The sequence below is a fragment of the Bolinopsis microptera genome, chromosome 6 (assembly GCF_026151205.1).
Source record: "Bolinopsis microptera isolate Bmic1 chromosome 6, MBARI_Bmic_1.0, whole genome shotgun sequence".
In the NCBI taxonomy this organism is placed as follows: domain Eukaryota; kingdom Metazoa; phylum Ctenophora; class Tentaculata; order Lobata; family Bolinopsidae; genus Bolinopsis; species Bolinopsis microptera.
In genome coordinates, this window is record NC_087077.1 from 9,922,862 (window position 1) to 9,944,269 (window position 21,408).

At 38.2% G+C, this 21,408-nt stretch overlaps 1 protein-coding gene across 1 annotated transcript; it reads right to left on the minus strand.

The window, feature by feature from the left end:
* Positions 1–13,640: 13,640 nt before the first annotated feature.
* Positions 13,641–16,666, minus strand: LOC134817175 (uncharacterized). The gene is made up of 4 exons (XM_063826312.1): positions 16,598–16,666; positions 15,959–16,333; positions 15,657–15,806; positions 13,641–14,021 (listed from the first exon to the last, which is right to left on the minus strand). The coding sequence occupies exons 1-4, from the start codon at positions 16,662–16,664 to the stop codon at positions 13,867–13,869; spliced, it is 747 nt and encodes a 248-aa protein (XP_063682382.1). The 5' UTR covers positions 16,665–16,666; the 3' UTR covers positions 13,641–13,866.
* Positions 16,667–21,408: the final 4,742 nt, after the last annotated feature.

The following is a 21,408-nucleotide window of genomic DNA, read 5'->3' on the forward strand; positions in this document are numbered from 1 at the left end:
GACCCTGCGTTTCCTCCTTCTATTACGTGGTGGTTTTGCCTCGCCTGCCTGGGTTTTGTAGGTCCACTAGACGGAAAGTGCCTATCGAAGTCTGTGGTATACATGGCGACCCTCCGTACGGAAAATGAGAAGCACCACTACATCGGAATGACGGAGGGCACATTCAAGGACCGGTACAACGGGCACACGTCATCATTTCGCCTGGAGCGGTACCGAAATAGAACCAAACTGTCGGAGAAGATCTGGTCCTTCAAAGACCGTGGGTTAGAATTCAGGATCGAATGGAAAATAATCAGACGTGGACACGGATACAGAGCCGGCCAGAACAGCTGCGATCTGTGCACGTCTGAGAAATTAGAAATCTTACTTCGATCCTCTGACCCACACTTACTTAACTCCAGGACGGAAATCCTCACAAAATGCCGCCATAAACGGAAATTCCTTTTATAATCTAATGACTCATACATCTAACCCCTAGTATTGTTTCACGAGTGATTGTTTATGAGTATTGCTGAAAGCACAGTGTAAGGCCTACACGGACCGCCTCTAACTAGCCAATCCCTGTTTACATGCCGTGTAGCAGGGGACTAGAAAGAGCTAAACTAGTAAGCCAATACACTATACTTCCATCATTGAGTATATTACCAACCAGAAGGAAAATTTCCTTGTGTTTGGAATCTACCAAGACGAAAGTTGTACAATCCAGCGAAATTCCGAATTATGTTAAATTTTAGCTTTGTAATTTTGATTTTAGTTCCTATACCTCAGTTGTCACTGATGATATCATGGTTTTGTATCATGATTGAAACATTTGTCTGACTCAACCGGTCGTTTCATTTTGTATCTAGCTCTCGGCTTGCCGATTGAGCACTGTAAGCAGACGACGCCACCCACAATTATATATATTATATAATATATATATATATATATATATATATATATAGAGAGAGAGAGAGAGAGAGAGAGAGAGAGAGAGAGAGAGAGAGAGAGAGAGAGAGAGAGAGAGAGAGAGAGAGAGAGAGAGAGAGAGAGAGAGAGAGAGAGAGAGAGAGAGAGAGAGAGAGAGAGAGAGAGAGAGAGAGAGAGAGAGAGAGAGAGAGAGAGAGAGAGAGAGAGAGAGAGAGAGAGAGAGAGAGAGAGAGAGAGAGAGAGAGAGAGAGAGAGAGAGAGAGAGAGAGAGAGAGAGAGAGAGAGAGAGAGAGAGAGAGAGAGAGAGAGAGAGAGAGAGAGAGAGAGAGAGAGAGAGAGAGAGAGAGAGCTTCTTTAAAATTTAAAATCCCAAAACCACAGGATTTAATTTATTGAAGAGGCATAAAATCATTGAATCCATGCTATCAATTGATCTGACCTTGTCTCAAAAAGTATACGAGTTTCAAATTATTCTCACGTAACTATTGGCAAAACCGATTCGTTAAATTGTACCTAATATATTCTGTTAAATACCATTTAAGGGGAGATACACCAAAACCGTTTTTGCTCCGAACATCGATTTTATTTTATATTATGATTAAATAGACAAAAAGAATAAGATTGCACACCTTCAAAATTTTCTAAAAATACTCCCTCATCGAGAAAAAATATATTTTTCTTTTTCGAAAATTTTTAAAATTTGGAGAAGTCTGTCACTGTAATACCGATAGTTCGGCCATTTTCAAAGTTTTTTGGCTGATTTTTTAACTGAACATTACTTACACTCCGTACAAGACAATCCTTTAAAGCATTATATAATTGAATAATAAATGACCAAGTTACAGACCGAACAAGGTGAAAAAAGAAAAATTGGGATTTTTGCCTACCACCAAAGTTGTACATTTTACCACTCGCCCAGGTCATCAGATATCGCTTTAAAAATTCTTGTGAGTGTAGCTGATGATCAGATCAAACTTTTTGGAACAAACAGGATTTCTCTCAGTTTTGAGTTTTATGGTGTAAAATGTGGCCTTAACGACTTAGTAAAATTCATCGTAAAAAAGGGCCAAACATGGCAGATTTAAGGCTTAAAATGCCTATAACTCAAAAAGTATCATTTTTTTAAAAATAATTTTTACAGGATCGTAATCAGCTTGGTAAGACGAATCTTTTAGTACCAAATTTATAATAGTTAAAGACACAAAATTTGTAAAAAATGTGTACAATTTGTACAAAATTTATACAAGGGGGGACCCTTGTGTTCGAGCTGGAAAATTATTTAAGACAGTTTGTCCTCTAAAATCACCTATTTGGTACTGAAAGATTCGTTTTCTCAAGCTGATTACGATTCTGTAAAAATTATTTCAAAAAAAATGATACTTTTTGAGTTATAGGCATTTTAAGCCTTAAATCTGCCATGTTTGGCCCTTTTTTACGATGAATTTTACTAAGTCGTTAAGGCCACATTTTACACCTTAAAACTCAAAACTGAGAGAAATTCTGTTTGTTCCAAAAAGTTTGATCTGATCATCAGCTACACTCACAAGAATTTTTAAAGCGATATCTGATGACCTGGGCGAGTGGTAAAATGTACAACTTTGGTGGTAGGCAAAAATCCCAATTTTTCTTTTTTCACCTTGTTCGGTCTGTAACTTGGTCATTTATTGTTCAATTATATAATGCTTTAAAGGGTTGTCTTGTACGGAGTGTAAATAATGCTCAGTAAAAAATCAGCCAAAAACCTTTTAAAATGGCCGAACTATCGGTATTACAGTGACAGACTTCTCCAAATTTTAAAAATTTTCGAAAAAGAAAAATATATTTTTTCTCGATGAGGGAGTATTTTTAGAAAATTTTGAAGGTGTGCAATCTTATTCTTTTTGTCTATTTAACCATAATATAAAATAAAATCGATGTTCAGAGCAAAAACGTTTTTGGTGTATCTCCCCTTAAAGGCATCTTAGAAAATGAAGCAAGAGTAAGTAAATAAAAGAGACCGTGGTATTGGTAGATACTGTGTAACCGTCGTAAACGGATACTGGCAATGCAACTTCTCACAGCATTAGTATAATACTGCTGTGAATTTCCGAAACACATGTGAGTCACACAAAACTCATTTGATTCAAAAATATAATCACTTGAGTAGTTTGTACTTTTTGTAAAGAATTTACACAGCAAATATTTTAGTATGAGTTTAGTAAAATGCCATCCTTGTGGACACTAACTCAAAAATCGTTTAACTGTTAAATTCTGATGCCAGGTGGATAATTCTTTGACACAAGATGCCAGCCATTATATTCAAATATCAAGATTATTTCACGCGTCCCAAGCCGATTAAATACCCCCATTTGTCTTATCTAGTATATTTGAGGAGAGGGATTCGGGAGGAGCGTACTTATAAAAAATATAATGATCTTCTGATTTTATAAAGAGAGTTATTTTACTTGTTACTATAACAACACGGCACACTGGCTGTCAGAAAATGATGAATTGAGATGGTACACACGGTCACCATGTAATGATACTGTCATTATAGTAGTACTGTCATTGCACTGCCACAAAGAGTTGTACCGCCTCTCACCTTCGAGTATGAAGTGTTACGTGGATGCATTTGGTGCCGGAAGAAATTAATAGATATTTCATTTAGAAGACTAGAAGCAATTATAAGAGCAAAGACGATTGGCTCAGTAAAAGCTGACAGGTTACCACTGGTACAAAATGTCAGAGCCTCAACTTAAGATTCGAATTAGGACATCAAACGTAAGAATATTGTAAAGCAAGCATGTAGACTACAGCTCTCTCGAAGATTGTGTTGCTCTATCAAAGATTGAGGTGCCCCTGGGCCTCGAACGTAACAATAATTGTAAAGCAAGCGTGTAGACCAGCTCTCCCTGCTCTCCCTGCTCTCCCTGCTCTCCCTGCTCTCCCTGCTCTCCCTGCTCTCCCTGCTCTCTCTGCTCTCCCTGCTCTCCCTGCTCTCTCTGCTCTCCCTGCTCTCCCTGCTCTCCCTGCTCTCCCTGCTCTCCCTGCTCTCCCTGCTCTCCCTGATCTCCCTGCTCTCCCTGCTCTCCCTGCTCTCCCTGCTCTCCCTGCTCTCCCTGCTCTCCCTGCTCTCCCTGCTCTCCCTGCTCTCCCTGCTCTCCCAAGATTGCGGTGCCCTTGGCTTTGATGCCCTTGTTTAATGGATCTAATGTGTTAATTTTACCTTCCTGACATGTGTAATGGAGTAATGGTACTTTGTCCCTTGTGAGTGATTCACTTCTTTGTTGTATCCGGAGGTAATTCATCCTCAAGGGTGTGTCCAAAAGAGAGCTTCACTGGGTTATTATAAACTTGTGGGAGTGTGAACTGTAAAGGCTGAGTTTATTGTCTGCATGTAAAAAACAACACAATATGCATTTGGTAGAAAATCATCACAACGTTCAGTGTTGAAGCAATCCCAATCAAATTACTTAACCGTAAACTGACAAACTTCAATCACAGATCATTGGTCACCAGTCACCACTTTGATAAATAAGATTGGAGCATGCGTAATAATACACAGCACGAAGTAGACATGAAACATAGACTCTTTAACTCTTTAATTAATAAGAGCTTATCACGACGGTTCAAGCGAATACTGCAGTACTCGAAAGATATCTTTTCTTATATTCATACGCATCAAATGGAGATATTGGAGGTGGAACGAAAGTAATGAGAGTATTTTCGGAACGATTAAAAACCAGACGGTCTCAAACACTTATCATCACATAAACATACCTTAAGTGGAAACTGGGACCAATAAAAGCTGTGACCGATAAAAGTAACGAAATGACCATAACACCTGGGTAAAGTATAGGGACCTTGAAATATAAAGGTCCACCTAATGAGCTAACAGTGCGAGTGAGTTCAAGCAAACAAAGCTCTGGCTAGTGAGTTGAGGTAATAGTGTTCTTGCTGGACCGAGTTGCTCTGTATTATAAAATATGTGTCTACAATAACACATGTATTTACATAGTATTATCGTCTACAGGTCAGTACAGGTGTTGTAAAATAGTGGTCACTGGTTACCTGGTCACTGGTTAGTAACCAGTAACCTGGTAACCATTGGTTACCTGGAGTGGTGATCTGGTGGTGACACTAACTGTTTGGACAATATCCTCAAAGTACCGTCATCAAGAAGTCAAGTTACCTTAGATAAAGAGATGAAGAGATGATGAAGCAGTAATGAAGCAACTTTAATTCTACAAACGATAGAAATATCATTATTTATGTCATGGTCTCTCGCAGGTCACTGCCAAGACAAGAGTGAGAACACAAGAATAAAGCTCCAAATAGTCATTTTGTGTTATAGAGCTTCACGAGTGGGCGGGGTGTTTTTTCTTTGGTATTTGCAGTCTTTGTAAAAGTTCAGTTCATTTGCCTCAAATATGATGTAGAGTTATCATTACGTAGCTACTAACTCATTATTTCGAGCTCTTTGCTAAAATCGATCTGCCGATGGCTCATACGGTTGATGAGTCATACGGCTGTAGAAACGTTCCTGTAACTAACAAACCTTTGATAATGTTTAGGTTTGTGACTGAATCAAGATCAGAGAAAGTAACAGAATGTAGGGATCAGGTTTTCTTATCGAGAATATCGACCAAATTCCAACTTTATTCCAGCTAGAGTTAGCACACCACTTGCCTGATTACTGTTCTAGGAGCCTGGTAAAGCCCCGTTTATAGCATGGCGCGCCTTCATTCCCCCATGGCCGTTGCAAAGCATCAGTATTCTAATTTCTAAGGAGCCCCTAGACTAAATGAATGCTAAGCTATTGCAGGCCATTGTTCAAAAGAGGCAGCAAAGGCAAGATGTCACACAAAATAACCCGGACAACTTACTTAACAGTAAAATACCCAATTGACCTGCACAGTGCACGTGTGAGTATGAGGGTCCAGAACTATGGTTCACTGGAGCTCACAGCCAGGCTGTTTAGAATAACAATACCTTAATTCTCCAGGGAGGACAATGTTAGCTGAGGAGGGTGACCTAGTAACTGTCTGTTAGGAAAACCACAAACAGCTTAACCGGGATCATGACCCTGGATTCACAAAGACTCGGTTTTGTATTGAGATTTAAGGCTGATGAACTAGCTCTGTTCTACAGAAACGCGCACAATGGGGTTGGGAGGGTGAAGGAGCATACTTTTAACACGTGATTTAGTTTGTAGTTACTGCAAGCTGATTGGTTAATCACTCTCCCATCCACCTATATTATAGTAGATTATATAGTGTAACTGAAATTGTAAGTTAAAGTGGTTACACGAACAGCTAAGACAGCATCAGGGCATAATCACTATACTTTGCTGACAGTGGGTATTAAAAACGTGTGTACCTGCGTGAGGTAAACTGGTCCGGATTTAGAAACATTACAAGCCGGGTATCATATCCAGAAAAGGATCGCAACAGAAGAGTTAAAACTAGGGACTACGATTATAGCGTGACTAACTAAGAAGTGAGAAGTGAGTCACCGTGCGTCATTGGTCATACCAGATGATAATCCAGACTTCGGCTCTCAACTTAGGATACGATTTACCTGCTAGCTTACAATCGCAAGTTTTTTTAATAGAAACAGTTATAGCTAATATATGTCTAGAGTAGTACAGTGGAATGTCCTCTTAATGGTCGAGGTCGGGACATCTGGCTATCGAGATGTCAAGGAAGATAGTTACTAGAAATAGGTTATCTGATGATGCGGCAAAAACAGTTTGTGGTAATGATATGATCATGCAATTATACCCTGGCCGCGAAATACTAGCCCTAGAAGCTCGCAATTACATCTCAAAACACTCGTTTTTTTCATGTTATCGATTCGGTAGTTGGTACTGATAATCTTTGGTAGACATAATCAGAAGGATGATATGTTAAATTCTGTGTATTTTTTCAGTAAATCTACAATGAATTCAAAATTAAGATGACAATACAAATGATTAAAAATAATTTATACGATCACAGATTAGAAGAAGGTAATTGGCGCTTATAAACGCCAATTAGTTCCGCCCTTGTGTATAACGTGAGTATCATGTGAGCCGGCCTCGTGTCCACCCTTTTAGGAAAGCATCACCCTTGTGTCCTACGCCCTTGTGTCCGGTTCCCAACAAAAATATTTTCACCAAATAATTTTCACCATCGTTAACAATTTAACGCACCAAAACCCCGATTAGACTATGCGATTAAAACTTACTCTTATGAAATTGTCGGTTAACTAACGATGATTGGATCGAAGTTACATTACTCGTTATCCGAAATAAAACTCAAAGATGAAAGTGCAATTTAACCTACCTGGGTTTACAGTTAACGTTTTAAATAAATAACCACATTTCAGACTGTTTAGCCAAAAACATCCTTTTCAAAAAGAAGTTGGGGAAGATGAGAAAGATGACAAAATTTTAATGAAAACTAATTATGTTTACTGTAAACTTTGTATGCCTTATATTACCCAAAAATAGGATAACGTTCTAAAATATAAGAAAGTTATAATTATTTATATCTTAAATATGTCAGAGGAGCAGCTGCTTACTTATTACAGCTGCATTTGGCTGACCATTTACTGATTTAATCCACAACATGTGGACTAAACTTGAATACTGAGCGAATTGGTACACGTACTCTATTTCGACATGTACCGTAGTTCGACTCTGAATACCGAGCGAATTAACATATTGTTCATATTTATTGCTTGTGGGATCATTTAAGAAATTTCGGATTAAATTAGAAACTTTAATGAGTGAGATACTTTCATAAATTCTTGTTTGGTTTCAACAGGAGATAATGTTGGCAACTCAAGGTGGGAGAAACTTTAGAGTTTAGAGCTTGAAGTTTTTAATCTCATTAATTACTTGCTGTATAGATGCTGGAGAGCAGTAAAAAGGAAACTAGAAAATAAGTGCGTTAAAAAGTTTTGAAGATCAGTCAACACAAAACAAAATAAATTCTCTCTAAAGTACCTAAAATGCAATTTTATCAAAACTTTAATTTCAGATATTTGTTTTTTACTTCCAAATGAGAAGCTGTAAATATCTGAAAAGCAGTTCATTGTTCAAAGGCACTGCTCAAAAGTTTCCTCAAAAAGTGATTAAAAAATGTTCTCTAAAAGAGTCTTCATGCCCTAAAAACTGATTTAAAGTAAAAATGTTCTATGTTCAAAATCAGTGTTCTCTATAAGGACTCTATTAAAGTCTCTATAAGGGTCTCTATAAGGGTCTCTTCTTTCAAGTAGACGAGTTATTTTCTGAGTTCCCTGTGGTTTGTCGCTGTTCTTTGTTGTTGGCACATTTGTTTGCTGAAATAAAGAGTGTTTTATTACATTGAGTGTAACGCTTTATACGACCGGGGATTACAGATTACAGAGACTTTTAGAGAAAATAACAACAAATCTATTAAAACGTGTGATTAGTGAACTTTGATCTGTTTTCAGTTTTCCATGAGTAATCTTTCGTAAGAATCATCAAGTTTATATTCTTATATTTGAACTGTTTTCTGCTCAATTACTTTCAAGTACGTGACTGTAAATAGTTTACAGATAACATAGTGTGAGTGATTATAATGAATATCTCTGTGAGGGTAAACACTTTTGAAACTAACTCTTCTACAAAACAAACCAGGTTAATAGGATAGTTGCAGTTATCTGGTAGGATACTTCATTACAGCTTCCCCGTACAAATCATTCTTCTTGTTTACACAACTGAAATAAAACAGATTAATAATAAAGAAGTTAACAATCCCTCAATTCTCTTGAAGCTAAGAACTTTTATTTAGAGACATTTTGGTAGATATCTAATTGTTGTTTGTTTGTTTGTTTATGGAACCCGTCCCCAATCTCGTATCGGGAAATGACTAAACTCAGGTCTGAGTGTGAATACGGGTGGTACCTGCAAGAGTGTTCATTAAGCACTTAGAGTTCTGTGAAACTGCAGTTACAATTGTGCTAGAGTATTTTTAGTATATACGATTGGTATCAGATATATATCCCTACAATCTACATGCTTCCAAAATTTGTAAAGCCGTAGTACATACATATCACATTACACCGGAGCCTACATAGTGCAATCTCCTCCAGTCGATCTGCGCCGTGTATGTTTATATAAACGCGCGGCCCAGATTGGAGGAAACCACACTCTGCAAGTTCGATCCAGTAGTATGCTGCATGTACGTACTACGGCTTTATCTCCAACTTTCTGCACAATGTACTGGAATGTTTTGAAGGAAGAAAAAAAAAAAAAAAAAAAAACTAAAATCAGCTTCTTTTTCTATTTTAAAAAAATAATAAAGTATGTAACGTCGATACCAAACCGATCATTTAGCGATGATAACTGAGTAGTGGATTCCTGGGTTGCAGAGTCATTCAGATGTTTCAGTCTTCGAATGTGGTTCTTGTTCAGTTTTGTCCATGTTTCCTCGTGTTATGTTCAAAGTTTTAGGTGTCATGGGGTGAGTGTCGTTGACGCTCTGCTAAGGGTTCCGTTGGACCTATGCAGCCCCCCGGTCTACTCAGCCGAATGCTCGAGAAATCGTGTGTGAGGGTTAAATGAGGAGCTGTACATGATCAATACAGCGAAGCTTCGGGCGAAGAAAGTGTGGTATAATACCTTAACCGTCGCTGGCGTTAGACTTGATCCTTCGGTTTCCTGTAAGTGCCGGTTACATGCCGTGACTATAAAGCCATGGTTGTCCGAAGTAAAGCATAAGGGTGGTCATTTCAGTTGATGGCCCTGCTGCAGCGCAGCTAAAGCATCACATAAGTAACATAAGTAAGTAAGTCATGTTGTCCTTGACCAGAAGTGTCTAATGAAGTAAGTCAGTCAAGCAAACTCTTCCTTAAATGCTGATATGCGTCGTCTCCATCCCAGAAAATATGAAGATGACCCAGTGAAAAAGTGCAGAAATCGGCCGAAAATAACAAATACTAGAAACAGTAAAAAAGTGACAGAATTCAAACACAAGGAAAATTTATGACATAGATAATAATAGTAAATATCTTCTGACGGAGTTTTCTGAGAGGGTGAGATGTTCTTTAAAAAGTCCTCATGATTAAATGAGAAGTTACCTAGAGGTACTAAATTAACCGGACTGCTAGCGAGGAGTCGAGAGTGGGAATAATATAAATGCGGAATAAATTCTAAGATAACAAAAAATCTTGTACAGAAAGCTAAAGTTCGAACAAAAAGTCTAGGAAAAACCTGTGAACCAAATAAGCTGAATCTAATTAATTCAGGATTAATCGATTGAAAAGAAGTTCAGTATTAAGTAAACAACCAAAAGTCTAAAGTTTCTAAGTTAGTGTAACCTATCAAAGCTCACCCGATGGGCTCATACCTCATAGGTTCAGTTCCTGACTCCGCTGTTCACCGTTCAGTAACCTCACAACTGATTTCCTCAGTACACATTTACATAAACTATACTTTTAACTTTGCAAATGATTTAAATGCTATTTCATATCACACAAGTGGGTTATTGGCCGTCATGATATGTGATGTATCAAAATGTTCTATGTACAGTGTACATACAAGTATACAAATGCTTCATATGTATATCGCTAAATCTAAGCAAAAGGTCCCTAACTTTTGTCAGATTTAATGATATTGAAAATTGTAATTATCGATATTCCTACAGAGCGTATTTTAAAACAATATTACAAATTAATAGTTTCACCGGTACAAAGTATCAGTATAAGTACTAACTTGCGTTGGTGCATTCAGTGGCTCCCTCCAGAGAATTGCTGCCACCTGGACATTCAGTACACTCTGCTGCCTGGTACTGGTTCTCTGGATCCTGGTACTGGTTAGAGAAGGTACCGGAGGGACACAATACGCAGCTGAGATCATGTACCCGCTTTCCTGGGTCACACAGCTCTGAAATTAGAAAAGATTAAAGCAACATACTAACTTATGGTTTGTCTGGTGGAATAAATAATAACGACTTTAAAACTTCTCCGGTTGAGATTACAATTTAAACTTTTAAACCCAAGAACTGCTATTAAAAATCAAACAAAATCTGACTCGTACCTTGTTGCACTAATTGTGACCATTGAGCAACATCATACATCTCCACTGTAAAGACACATTTAACACTATTCTCACATTTCGATTCTAGCTCGATTTTGTCAGCAGGTTTACTTATAACAGCCCTTTCTCGTTGTATCTTAATTCCTGTATCTAGATCCTGCTCTGTTTCTTTGTATGTTACAGTTGGATCGAAGTAGCAGAGATGCCCCGCCTTGCCTGTTGTCTCCTTTAGCCCAGGAGTTATACCCAACGCTGTTATAAATGCAGGTTTATCAAATGTGATGGTGAAGGTTTCAAAGCATTCAGTCAGGCATGGGTCAGCCTCAGTGCAAGCTTTTCCATTTAGAGTGAGCGTACCAACTGAAAGATATGAAATTGAGTTATCCCACAATACAATTATTGTTAAATATTAGGATGCAGTGAAACTATCGGATTTGAATGGGGACTTGCCATTCCATGGAAACGTTAAAATGTATCGACTCTGTTACATCGTTTCCTCAATAAATGTAATAGATTTGTAGTGTTGTAATTAGTTTAAAACAGGTTTACTTTAAAAGAAGCTTTGTAATATCAATAAATATTATCAAGCAAGAAGACAGTAAATAATATTGAGGATTGTAATAACCTGGTTTTGAGGCTGCTGATATTGTCAGGATGGTGGTCAGTACGGTGATTATCTGCACTATCGTCATACTACAATGAGGGGTAATCAGGTTCTTTATAGCTTACATTATAAATTGATAAGATAATTATAGGATTAAAGAGATTCCTAACCTTACAAAAACATCAAAATCTGAGAATGCACCTTCTACCATCTTTTAACGAGACAATACAGGAGAATAAATACAGTACAGGAGAACATAATGTAACAAAACAGCATCTACTGAAACTACAAAGTGACAACTAATCCGCCTCATGACGAGTGACAGTAGGAGAAACAGACAAAGAAAACAGAAATATATCTGATATATAATAAGAGTTCGTGGCTCTGTAGAAACTAGAAAGACTTGGTTACAGCTCGCTGTTTGTTCTTCTCATCCTCATTGGATTTGGGACAGTCTTCTCAAACACCTCTTAATAATTATAGCTCAAGACAGGTGTGTGTTTTGTCAGATTATATATAATTATACTTACTACTTAGTAATGCTGGGTGGTGTAGTGGTAACTACAAGTAGAAGGCCCGGGTTCAAATCCGGTCGGATGCAAGTCGGCCAGTTACCAAGCTGTGATTTGGTACAGTTTCGGCTGGTGATACGCACCCTCTGGCTCGTAGGACTAGCCCCCCCCCCCCCCCCCTACAGCTAGTTTAGTGCCTCGGCACAGAGTGGTTTAGAGTTACTGAAAAGGAGATAAGGACCTCAGGCCATCCCAACGTTTGGGAGAGACCTGCCCTTGTATCTTGTTGTTGTAATTAGAAATAATTAAACTTTAAAAGACTGTTTAAAGATGATGGAAAGACGCTGGATATTCAAGGAGTGGTAGTGATATGATAGCACTTGCTGCCAGGTGTTTAAGCTGGAATCTGAAATTGATATCAGATCAAAGCTTCGTGTGTGGGTGGGGTGTTTTTTCTTTGGTATTTGCAGTCTTTGTAAAAGTTCAGTTCATTTGCCTGAAATGTGATGTAGAGTAGTGATTACGTAGAGTAGTGATTACGTAGCTACTAACTCATTATTTCGAGCTCTTTCTTTGTTAAAAGCGATCTGCCGATGGCTCATACGGCTAATGAATCATACGGCTGTAGAAATGTTCCTGCAACATTACAAACCTTTAATAATGTTTAGGTTTGTGACTGAATAAAGATCAGGGAAAGTAGCAGAATGTAGGGATGATGTTTTTCTTATCGATCAAATTCCAACTTTATTCCAGCTAGAGTAAGCACACCACTTGCCTGATCACTGTTCTAGGAGCCTGGTAAAGCCCCGTTTATAGCATGGCGCGCCTTCATTCCCCCCATGGCCGTTGCAAAGCGTCAGTACTCAGTATTCTATAATTCTAATGGCCCCTTACCCTAGACTAAATGAATGCTAAGCTAATGCATGCCATTGTTCAAAAGAGGCAGCAAAGGCGACTCAGGCGAGATGTCACACAAAATAACCCGGACAACTTACTTAACAGTAAAATGACCTGCACGTGTGAGTATAAGGGTCCAGAACTATGGTTCACTGGAGCTCACAACCAGACTGTTTAGAATAACAATACTTAAATTCTCCAGGGAGGAAAATGTTAGCTGAGGAGGGTGACCTAGTAACTGTCTGTTAGGAAAACCTCAGGCAGCTTAGCCGGGATCATGACCCTGGATACACAAAGACTCGGTTTGGGTATTGAGATTTGAGGGTGATAAACTAGCTCTGTTCTATAGAAACGCGCACAATGGGGTTGGGAGGGTGAAGGAGCATACTTTTAACACGTGATTTAGTTTGTAGTTACTGCAAGCTGATTGGTCAATCACCCTCCCATCCACTTATATTATATAATATTATATAGTGTAACTGAAATTGTAAGTTAAAGTGGTTACACGAACAGCTAAGACAGCATCAGGACATAATCACTATACTTTGCTGACAGTGGGTATTAAAAACGTTTGTATTAGCGTGATTTTTGGGTTAAATTAGAAACTTTAATGAGTGAGATACTTTCTCATTAATTACTTGTTGTATAAATGCTGGAGAGCAGTAAAAAGGAAACTCGAAAATAAGTGCGTTAAAAAGTTTTGAAGATCAGTCAACACAAAACAAAATGTAGTCTCTCTAAAGTACCTAAAATGCAAAATTATCAAAACTTTAATTTCAGATATTTGTTCTTTACTTCCAAATGAGAAGATGTAAACATCTGAAAAGCAGTTCAAAGGAACTGCTCAAAAGTTTCCTCAAAGAGTGATTAAAAAATGTTCCCTAAAAGAGTCTTCATGTCCTAAAAATAGATTTAAGTTAAAATGTTTTATGTTCAAAATCAATGTTCTTTATAAGGACTCTATTAAGGTCTCTATAAGGGTCTCTATAAGGGTCTCTTCTCTCAAGTAGACGAGTATTTTCTGAGTTCCCTGTGGTTTGTCGCTGTTCTTTGTTGTTGGCACATTTGTTTGCTGAAATAAAGAGTGTTTTATTACATTGAGTGTAACGCTTCATACGACCGTGGATTACAGAGACTTTTTACCATAGAAAATAACAACAAATCTATTAAAACGTGTGATTAGTGAACTTTGATCTGTTTTTAGTGTTCCATGAGTAAACTTTCGTAAGAATCATCAAGTTTATATTCTTATATTTGAACTGTTTTTTACCCGATTACTTACAAGTACGTGACTGTAAATAGTTTTAACGATAAATAGTGTGAATGATTATAATGAATATAATATCTCTGTGAGGGTAACAACTTTTGAAAATGCCTCTTCTAACTGCAAAACAAACCAGGTTAATAGGATAGTTGCAGTTATCTGGTAGGATACTTCATTACAGCTTCCCCGTACAAATCACTCTTCTTTTTTACACAACTGAAATAAAACAGCTCAATAATAAAGAAGTTAAGAATCCATCAATGCTCTTAGAGCTAATAACTTTCATTTAGAGACATTTTGATAGGATTCTAATTAATTCTAGATTGATCGATTAAAAAGCAGTGCAGTATTAAGTAAACAAATAAAAATCTAAAGTTTTTAAGTTAGTGTAACCTATCAAAGCTGACCCGATGGGCTCATACCTCATAGTTTCAGTTCCTGACTCCGCTGGTCACCGTTCAGTAACCTCACAACTGATTTCCTCAGTACGCATTTACATAAACTATACTTTTAACCTTGCAAATCATTTAAATGCTATTTCATATCACACATGTGGATTGTTGGCCGTCATGATATATGTGATTTATCAAAATGTTCTATGTACAATTTACATACAACTATACAATTGCTTCATATGTAAATCGCTAAATCTAAGCAAAAGGTCCCTAACTTTTGTCAGATCTAACGATATTGAAGATTGTAATAACCGATATTTTTACATAAAGAGATTATTTTAGCATATTTTAGAGCATAACGTAAAAACAATACTCCAAATTAATAGCTCCATGACTTTTTTTCAGATTTAACGATATTAACAAGAATTGCGCCCGTTGTTTCGTTTTGGCGGACGCTAGATTTCCATTTCACATTTACTATAAATTTAAGTTAAGTATAAGCTCCAATCAGCTCACTTCAGTCTTCATGATAATAATATTGATAAATTATGCATTAAGTACATGAAACACTTTAAATGCAGTTCAATTGCCAAAGAACTTAAATTGTAAAGCAAAGAACTTAAATTGTAAGCAAAGGTAACTATACTCGTGTACACATCAATACACTACACGTGCCACGTACAAATTGGGCTTATAACCTAATATTATACATTACATCGTATACATTAAAACACAGTCGCGCCGCACATTCATAGATCACAGGCTATCTATACATCACATCTCCGCAAGCAATCCTCGCGCGCGCAACTTTTTTGTTGCATGGTAACGGACGTAAGGAAGGACTGACGACATATTCAGACCCACCTACTGCAATCTCCAAAATCCACGTTTTTCTGCAAAATCGTCCATTCGTAACCTTTCACTATTGCCTTTTTTCAAAAGGGTGAAAAGGAAAAAATTGTAATTATCGATATTCCTACAGAGCGTATTTTAAAACAATATTAAAAATTAATAGTTTCACCGGTACAAAGTATCAGTAGGTACTAACTTGCGTTGGTGCATTCAGTGGCTCCCTCCAGAGAATTGCTGCCACCTGGACATTCAGTACACTCTGCTGCCTGGTACTGGTTAGAGAAGGTACCGGAGGGACATAATACACAGCTGAGATCATGTACCCGCTTTCCTGGCTCACACAGTTCTGAAATTATAAAAGATTGAAGCAACATACTAAATTATGGTTTGTCTGGTGGAATAAATAATATCGACTTTAAAACTTCTCCGGTTGAGATTACAATTTAAACTTTTAAACCCAAGAACTGCTATTAAAAATCAACAAAATCTGACTCGTACCTTGTTGCACTAATTGTGACCATTGTGCAACATCATACATCTCCACTGTGAAGACACATTTAACACTATTCTCACATTTCGATTCTAGCTCAATTTTGTCAGCAGGTTTGTCAATCGATTCAACACCATCTCGTTTTATCCTAATTCTTGATACTAGATCCTGCTTCATTTCTTTGTATGTTACAGTTGGATTGAAGTAGCAGAGATTCCCCGCCTTGCCTGTTGTCTCCACTAGCCCAGGCGTTATGCCCAACGCTGTTATAAATGCAGGCTTATCAAATGTGATGGTGAAGATGTCAAAGCATTCACTCAGACATGGGTCATCCCTCGTGCAAGATTTTCTATCCCCTTTTCTATATCTAGTGAGCGTACCAACTGAAAGATATGAAATTGAATTACCCCACAATAATTGTTAAATATTAGGTAAAACTATTGAAATACGATGAATGGGGACTTGCCACCACATCGAAACGTTAAAATCCATTGACTCTGTTACATCGTTACCTCAATAAATTTAACAAATTTGTAGTGTTGTAATTAGTTTAAAACATGTTTGCTTTAAGTTTAAAAGAAGCTTTGTAATATCAATAAATATTATCAAGTGAGAAGACAGTAAATAATATTGAGGATTGTAATAACCTGGTTTTGAGGCTGCTGATATTGTCAGGATGGTGGTCAGTACGGTGATTATCTGCACTATCGTCATACTACAATGAGGGGTATAATAATCAGGTTCTTTATAGCTAACATTACAAATTGATAAGATAATATAGGATCAAAGTGAATAGAGATCCCAAAGTATACAAAAACAAAAAATTCTGAGAATTCAGCTTTTACCATCTCATAATGAGACAGTACTGGTCACAGGAGAATATTATGTAACAAAACAGCATCTACTGAAACTACAAAGTGACAACTTATCCGCCTCATGATGGGGAACAGTAGGAGAAACTGACAAAGAAAACAGAAATATATCTGATATATAATAAGAGTTCGTGGCTCTGTAGAAACTAGAAAAACTTGGTTACAGCTCGCTGTTTGTTCTTCTCATCCTCATAGAATTTGGGACAGTCTTCTCAAACACCTCTTAATAATTATAGCTCAAGACAGGTGTGTGTTTTGTCAGATTATATATAATTATACTTACTACTTAGTAATAATTAAACTTTAAAAGACTGTTTAAGTTTTAAAGATGAGGTAAAGACGCTGAATATTCAAGGAGTGGTAGTGATATGATAGCACTTGCTGCCAGGTGTTTAAGCTGGAATCTGAAATTGATATCAGATTATCTGAATCACCCCACGTGACTACGATTTGATAATCAGTAAAGTTTCTCAGGTGTTCTCAAGTCTCGCACACATCTCAACGTTATGAATTAGACACACGGTCATTTTTACTTTACCGAACTGCAAAAATCGTGACATCTGTCTCCTAGTCTCCTAGTGACGTGGAACTTTTATATTATACTACTGTTGAAAACTATCCTTTTCAGGAGAGAACTGTAGAAAAACGAATGCTAAATTCTTGTTGAAAACTTGTAAAAGAGCAAAGAGGCTGACAACAATGCAACTGAAAAGTTCGCAACTGCTCTTGTGACAACTGACAAAGCACCTGCTGGTAATTTTCCAGGAAATTACGAATTATTTGATACATTTTTGTGATTGGTCTACCAAAATATTATTATATATAATATATCTGAAATATAAACAGATCTGGTGAAACGAAAAGAAATGATAGCATTATACTATTTATAAACCGAAGCAGGCCATTATCAAGGATTAAACAATATAATATTACGGACAGAATTATTATCATACCGCTAAGGACCTCAGTACCTTATAACTTCAGTACCTACCTTAGTACCTAACTGTTGCACAACCGGAGACTCAGCGAAGAGAGAAGCTGGTCCGGTAAGAGCTACCATTATAACAACTAAACTGTTATAGAAATTAACTTAATAACGATGTTGTTCCGGTTTCAAGGAGTGTGAGGACACGATGGAGAGAGAGAGCTAGCTCAGTGCTCATGAGATAGCGTTTTGGGCTTTGTTTTATATACCATTATGTGATTAATGGGAGGAGCAGGAAGTCTTTACGTGCGGCTCTGGAACATGGTATCGCTTATGATTCCTTCTAGAACAATAACATGACGTATGCTTCCCGTTATCTTACCGGTGAACTTGGATTTTGGCCAGGGGTAGTTATGAAACTTATCATCGTAAGACTGTTACTAAACCTTAAACTAATCTTAATTCTACAGTGCTGTTGAATACTGAATACTTATGAGGCCTTAGTTGATACTTAGTTGATACTTGGTTCAAGAGTAAAAAAGGAAGCAACTTAAGAAAATGATCAGATCGTAAATGTTGAAGGTATATGCAGCAAAATATTCAGCGTCATATGCTGGAATTTGTGTGGACCTCGTAGCCATCAGACGTACCCATACTCACGATACACTTTGAAAGCTGATGTTACAGGGAATTGTGAGCAAGAATAGCGAATTTCGTCACAACGCGAGATGTAGGCGCAAATAATGTTACGTCTTGTTATAATGCTTACATTTTCAATCTCACATGACGCCAGAAACAGTTCCTTATATTGCCCTATTCTTGGGAAAATTTCTTCAACGCTTCAATCTTTTACAAACGTTAACTATCGCAAAACTAATACTAAAAACTAAAACCTTCAGCTGACATCACTTGTATCAAGCACTAACGCTCTGTTTGACGTACCACATCACGTACTGTAAAACTTGAAACTTGATCATCACAGCTTAGTTCCGTCCAGCTACCCACTTGAAAACTTCAAACTGAGGCAGCAAACTTAGGCAGAAATAAGAGAGGATGGTGCAGAACGGCTGGTTGATTGGCAGTTAGTGCTTTCTAACCCGCTAACTTGACTGCGTGGTCAAGATGGTGAATGAATTAAGCATTGATTGGTGCATTGAAAACTATCACTAGAAATTCGTCGCATTATCTTCTGGTAAGGATATTTGTCTTCTGTGGAGCCGCTGCCAACGAAGTGTTAAAACTTAGCAAGGCCTGCTTTCCATTGAGCTAACTAACCCGGGGGAGAGAAGACACCTTTTATAAACGAGCTACAACCCACTAAAGACATAGTCTCCTGTTAGTACCTAACTCTCAATACCGTCCCAGCCGGCCACCTTTGAGCTGGTTTGAACCACTGCTCCTCTTTCCACGTGACGAGGTGATCCAGGGAGAGGCAGATTGTTAGTATGAGATCACATTTTCCTAATCAGTCTGGACGTGATGACTCATGCTCAACTCATTTCAATAGTCTGAACTCTTGCTCATCTCAATATTCAGTATGTCAAACTGACAGGTGGAGGTTTGGGGTCGTCTGAAATCATTTTAACAATAAGTTCTTACGTGGGTCCCCTTCATCTCGAGAATGACATTTTAAAGAAGAAATATTTTGATGCTGGTGAAGGAGAAGTGAACCAGAACTTTCCATAATTGACCTTGTAGCACAATGTGTTAAAGGAATTCTGGTTCACCTCTTCATCCGCTCTATAGAGTCTCTACCTGCTATACAACTGAGTGGCTCTGTTCTCATTATAAACTGCTTTTTAATTTATCTTGTGTATTAGAAAATAGGTTGGTAACACTTATTGTAAGGATACAGATGTTGCTTTAGAAATGAAAATAAATTAAATCTATTTTACCGACATTTAATTGATCATGTGACTATGACTCTGTTGGTTGAGAGAAAATACTGTTAACAAACCACGAGTTTCGCATCAACTCTTACTTAAAGTCACCATTGTCATTGTAGTTAAAATACGTATGTTTGAGTACTTATATCAACCAACGCCCTTACACGAGGTACAAACTTATAAACAAATAGTATCAAAAGTCGTGTGGTATGCGAGAAATAGCACCTTACTTTTTAGCGTACATTTGCACCCAGTCGTTGGGTTTTAGCACATACGTTTGCAATACTACAGGCTACATCATGTAATACATCCACACTGTTAATCAACAAGACGATAATATATCGATAAAAGAATGAATAAAAACTTAAGCAGCTGCTTATAAAGATGTGACCTGAACATAATACTTCCAAACTCGTGAGGTATTATGTGAAAACTTTCCTCTGTCTATAATTGGAATAGAGAGTTTCACGCTATTGTATTGAGCAAATGGCATCAATAATAAGGGGTCTTCCAGAACGTTCTTCTTGTGTGACGTTTCTAACTATAATGAAAATAGTACTGCGTACTAGTGTAACTGTTGTATTGTGATGGGGTAACAGTGCACACTTCACAGTGGGGTAACAGTGCACACTTCACAGTGGGGTAACAGTGCACACTTCACAGTGGGGTAACAGTGCACACTTCACAGTGGGGTAACAGTGCACACTTCACAGTGGGGTAACAGTGCACACTTCACAGTGGGGTAACAGTGCACACTTCACAGTGGGGTAACAGTGCACACTTCACAGTGGGGTACAAGTGCACACTTCACAGTGGGGTAACAGTGCACACTTCACAGTGGGGTAACAGTGCACACTTCACAGTGGGGTAACAGTGCACACTTCACAGTGGGGTAACAGTGCACACTTCACAGTGGGGTAACAGTCCACACTTCACAGTGGGGAACAGTGCACACTTCACTGTGGGGCCGGGTAACAGTGCACACTTCACAGTGGGGTAACAGTGCACACTTCACAGTGGGGTAACAGTCCACACTTCACAGTAGGTAACAGTGCACACTTCACAGTCGGGTAACAGTGCACACTTCACAGTGGGGCAACAGTGCACGCTTCACAGTGGGGTAACAGTGCACGCTTCACAGTGGGTTAACAGTGCACACTTCACAGTGGGGTAACAGTGCACACTTCACAGTGGGGTGACAGTGCACACTTCACAGTGGGGTAACAGTGCACACTTCACAGTGGGGTAACAGTGCACACTTCACAGTGGGGTAACAGTGCACACTTCACAGTGGGGTTACAGTGCACACTTCACAGTGGGGTAACAGTGCACACTTCACAGTGGGGTAACAGTGCACGCTTCACAGTGGGGTAACAGTGCACACTTCACAGTGGGGTAACAGTGCACACTTCACAGTGGGGTAACAGTGCACACTTCACAGTGGGGTAACAGTGCACGCTTCACAGTGGGTTAACAGTGCACACTTCACAGTGGGGTAACAGTGCACACTTCACAGTGGGGTGACAGTGCACACTTCACAGTGGGGTGACAGTGCACACTTCACAGTGGGGTAACAGTGCACACTTCACAGTGGGGTAACAGTGCACACTTCACAGTGGGGTAACAGTGCACACTTCACAGTCATTTACCAACCACTTTCTTCTTACATCTTTACAATTTGTATATCTTCCAGCAGCGCTTGAGGAGTTGAGGAGAGACGCTTGGTTTATACGTCGTGCTCATCAACCATACATTTTATTAATTAATTCCCTCCG

What these genes read in the sequence shown, in the direction of transcription:
- LOC134817175 (XM_063826312.1), bottom strand. Translation starts at nt 16,664, where the DNA reads ATGACGATAGTGCAGATAATCACCGTACTGACCACCATCCTGACAATA. An exon ending in GTCACAATTAGTGCAACAAG is followed by an intron (nt 15,807 to 15,958) that starts GTACGAGTCAGA and finishes TTATAATTTCAG; the next exon opens with AACTGTGTGAGCCAGGAAAG. An exon ending in CACTGAATGCACCAACGCAA is followed by an intron (nt 14,022 to 15,656) that starts GTTAGTACCTAC and finishes TCTTTATTTCAG; the next exon opens with CAAACAAATGTGCCAACAAC.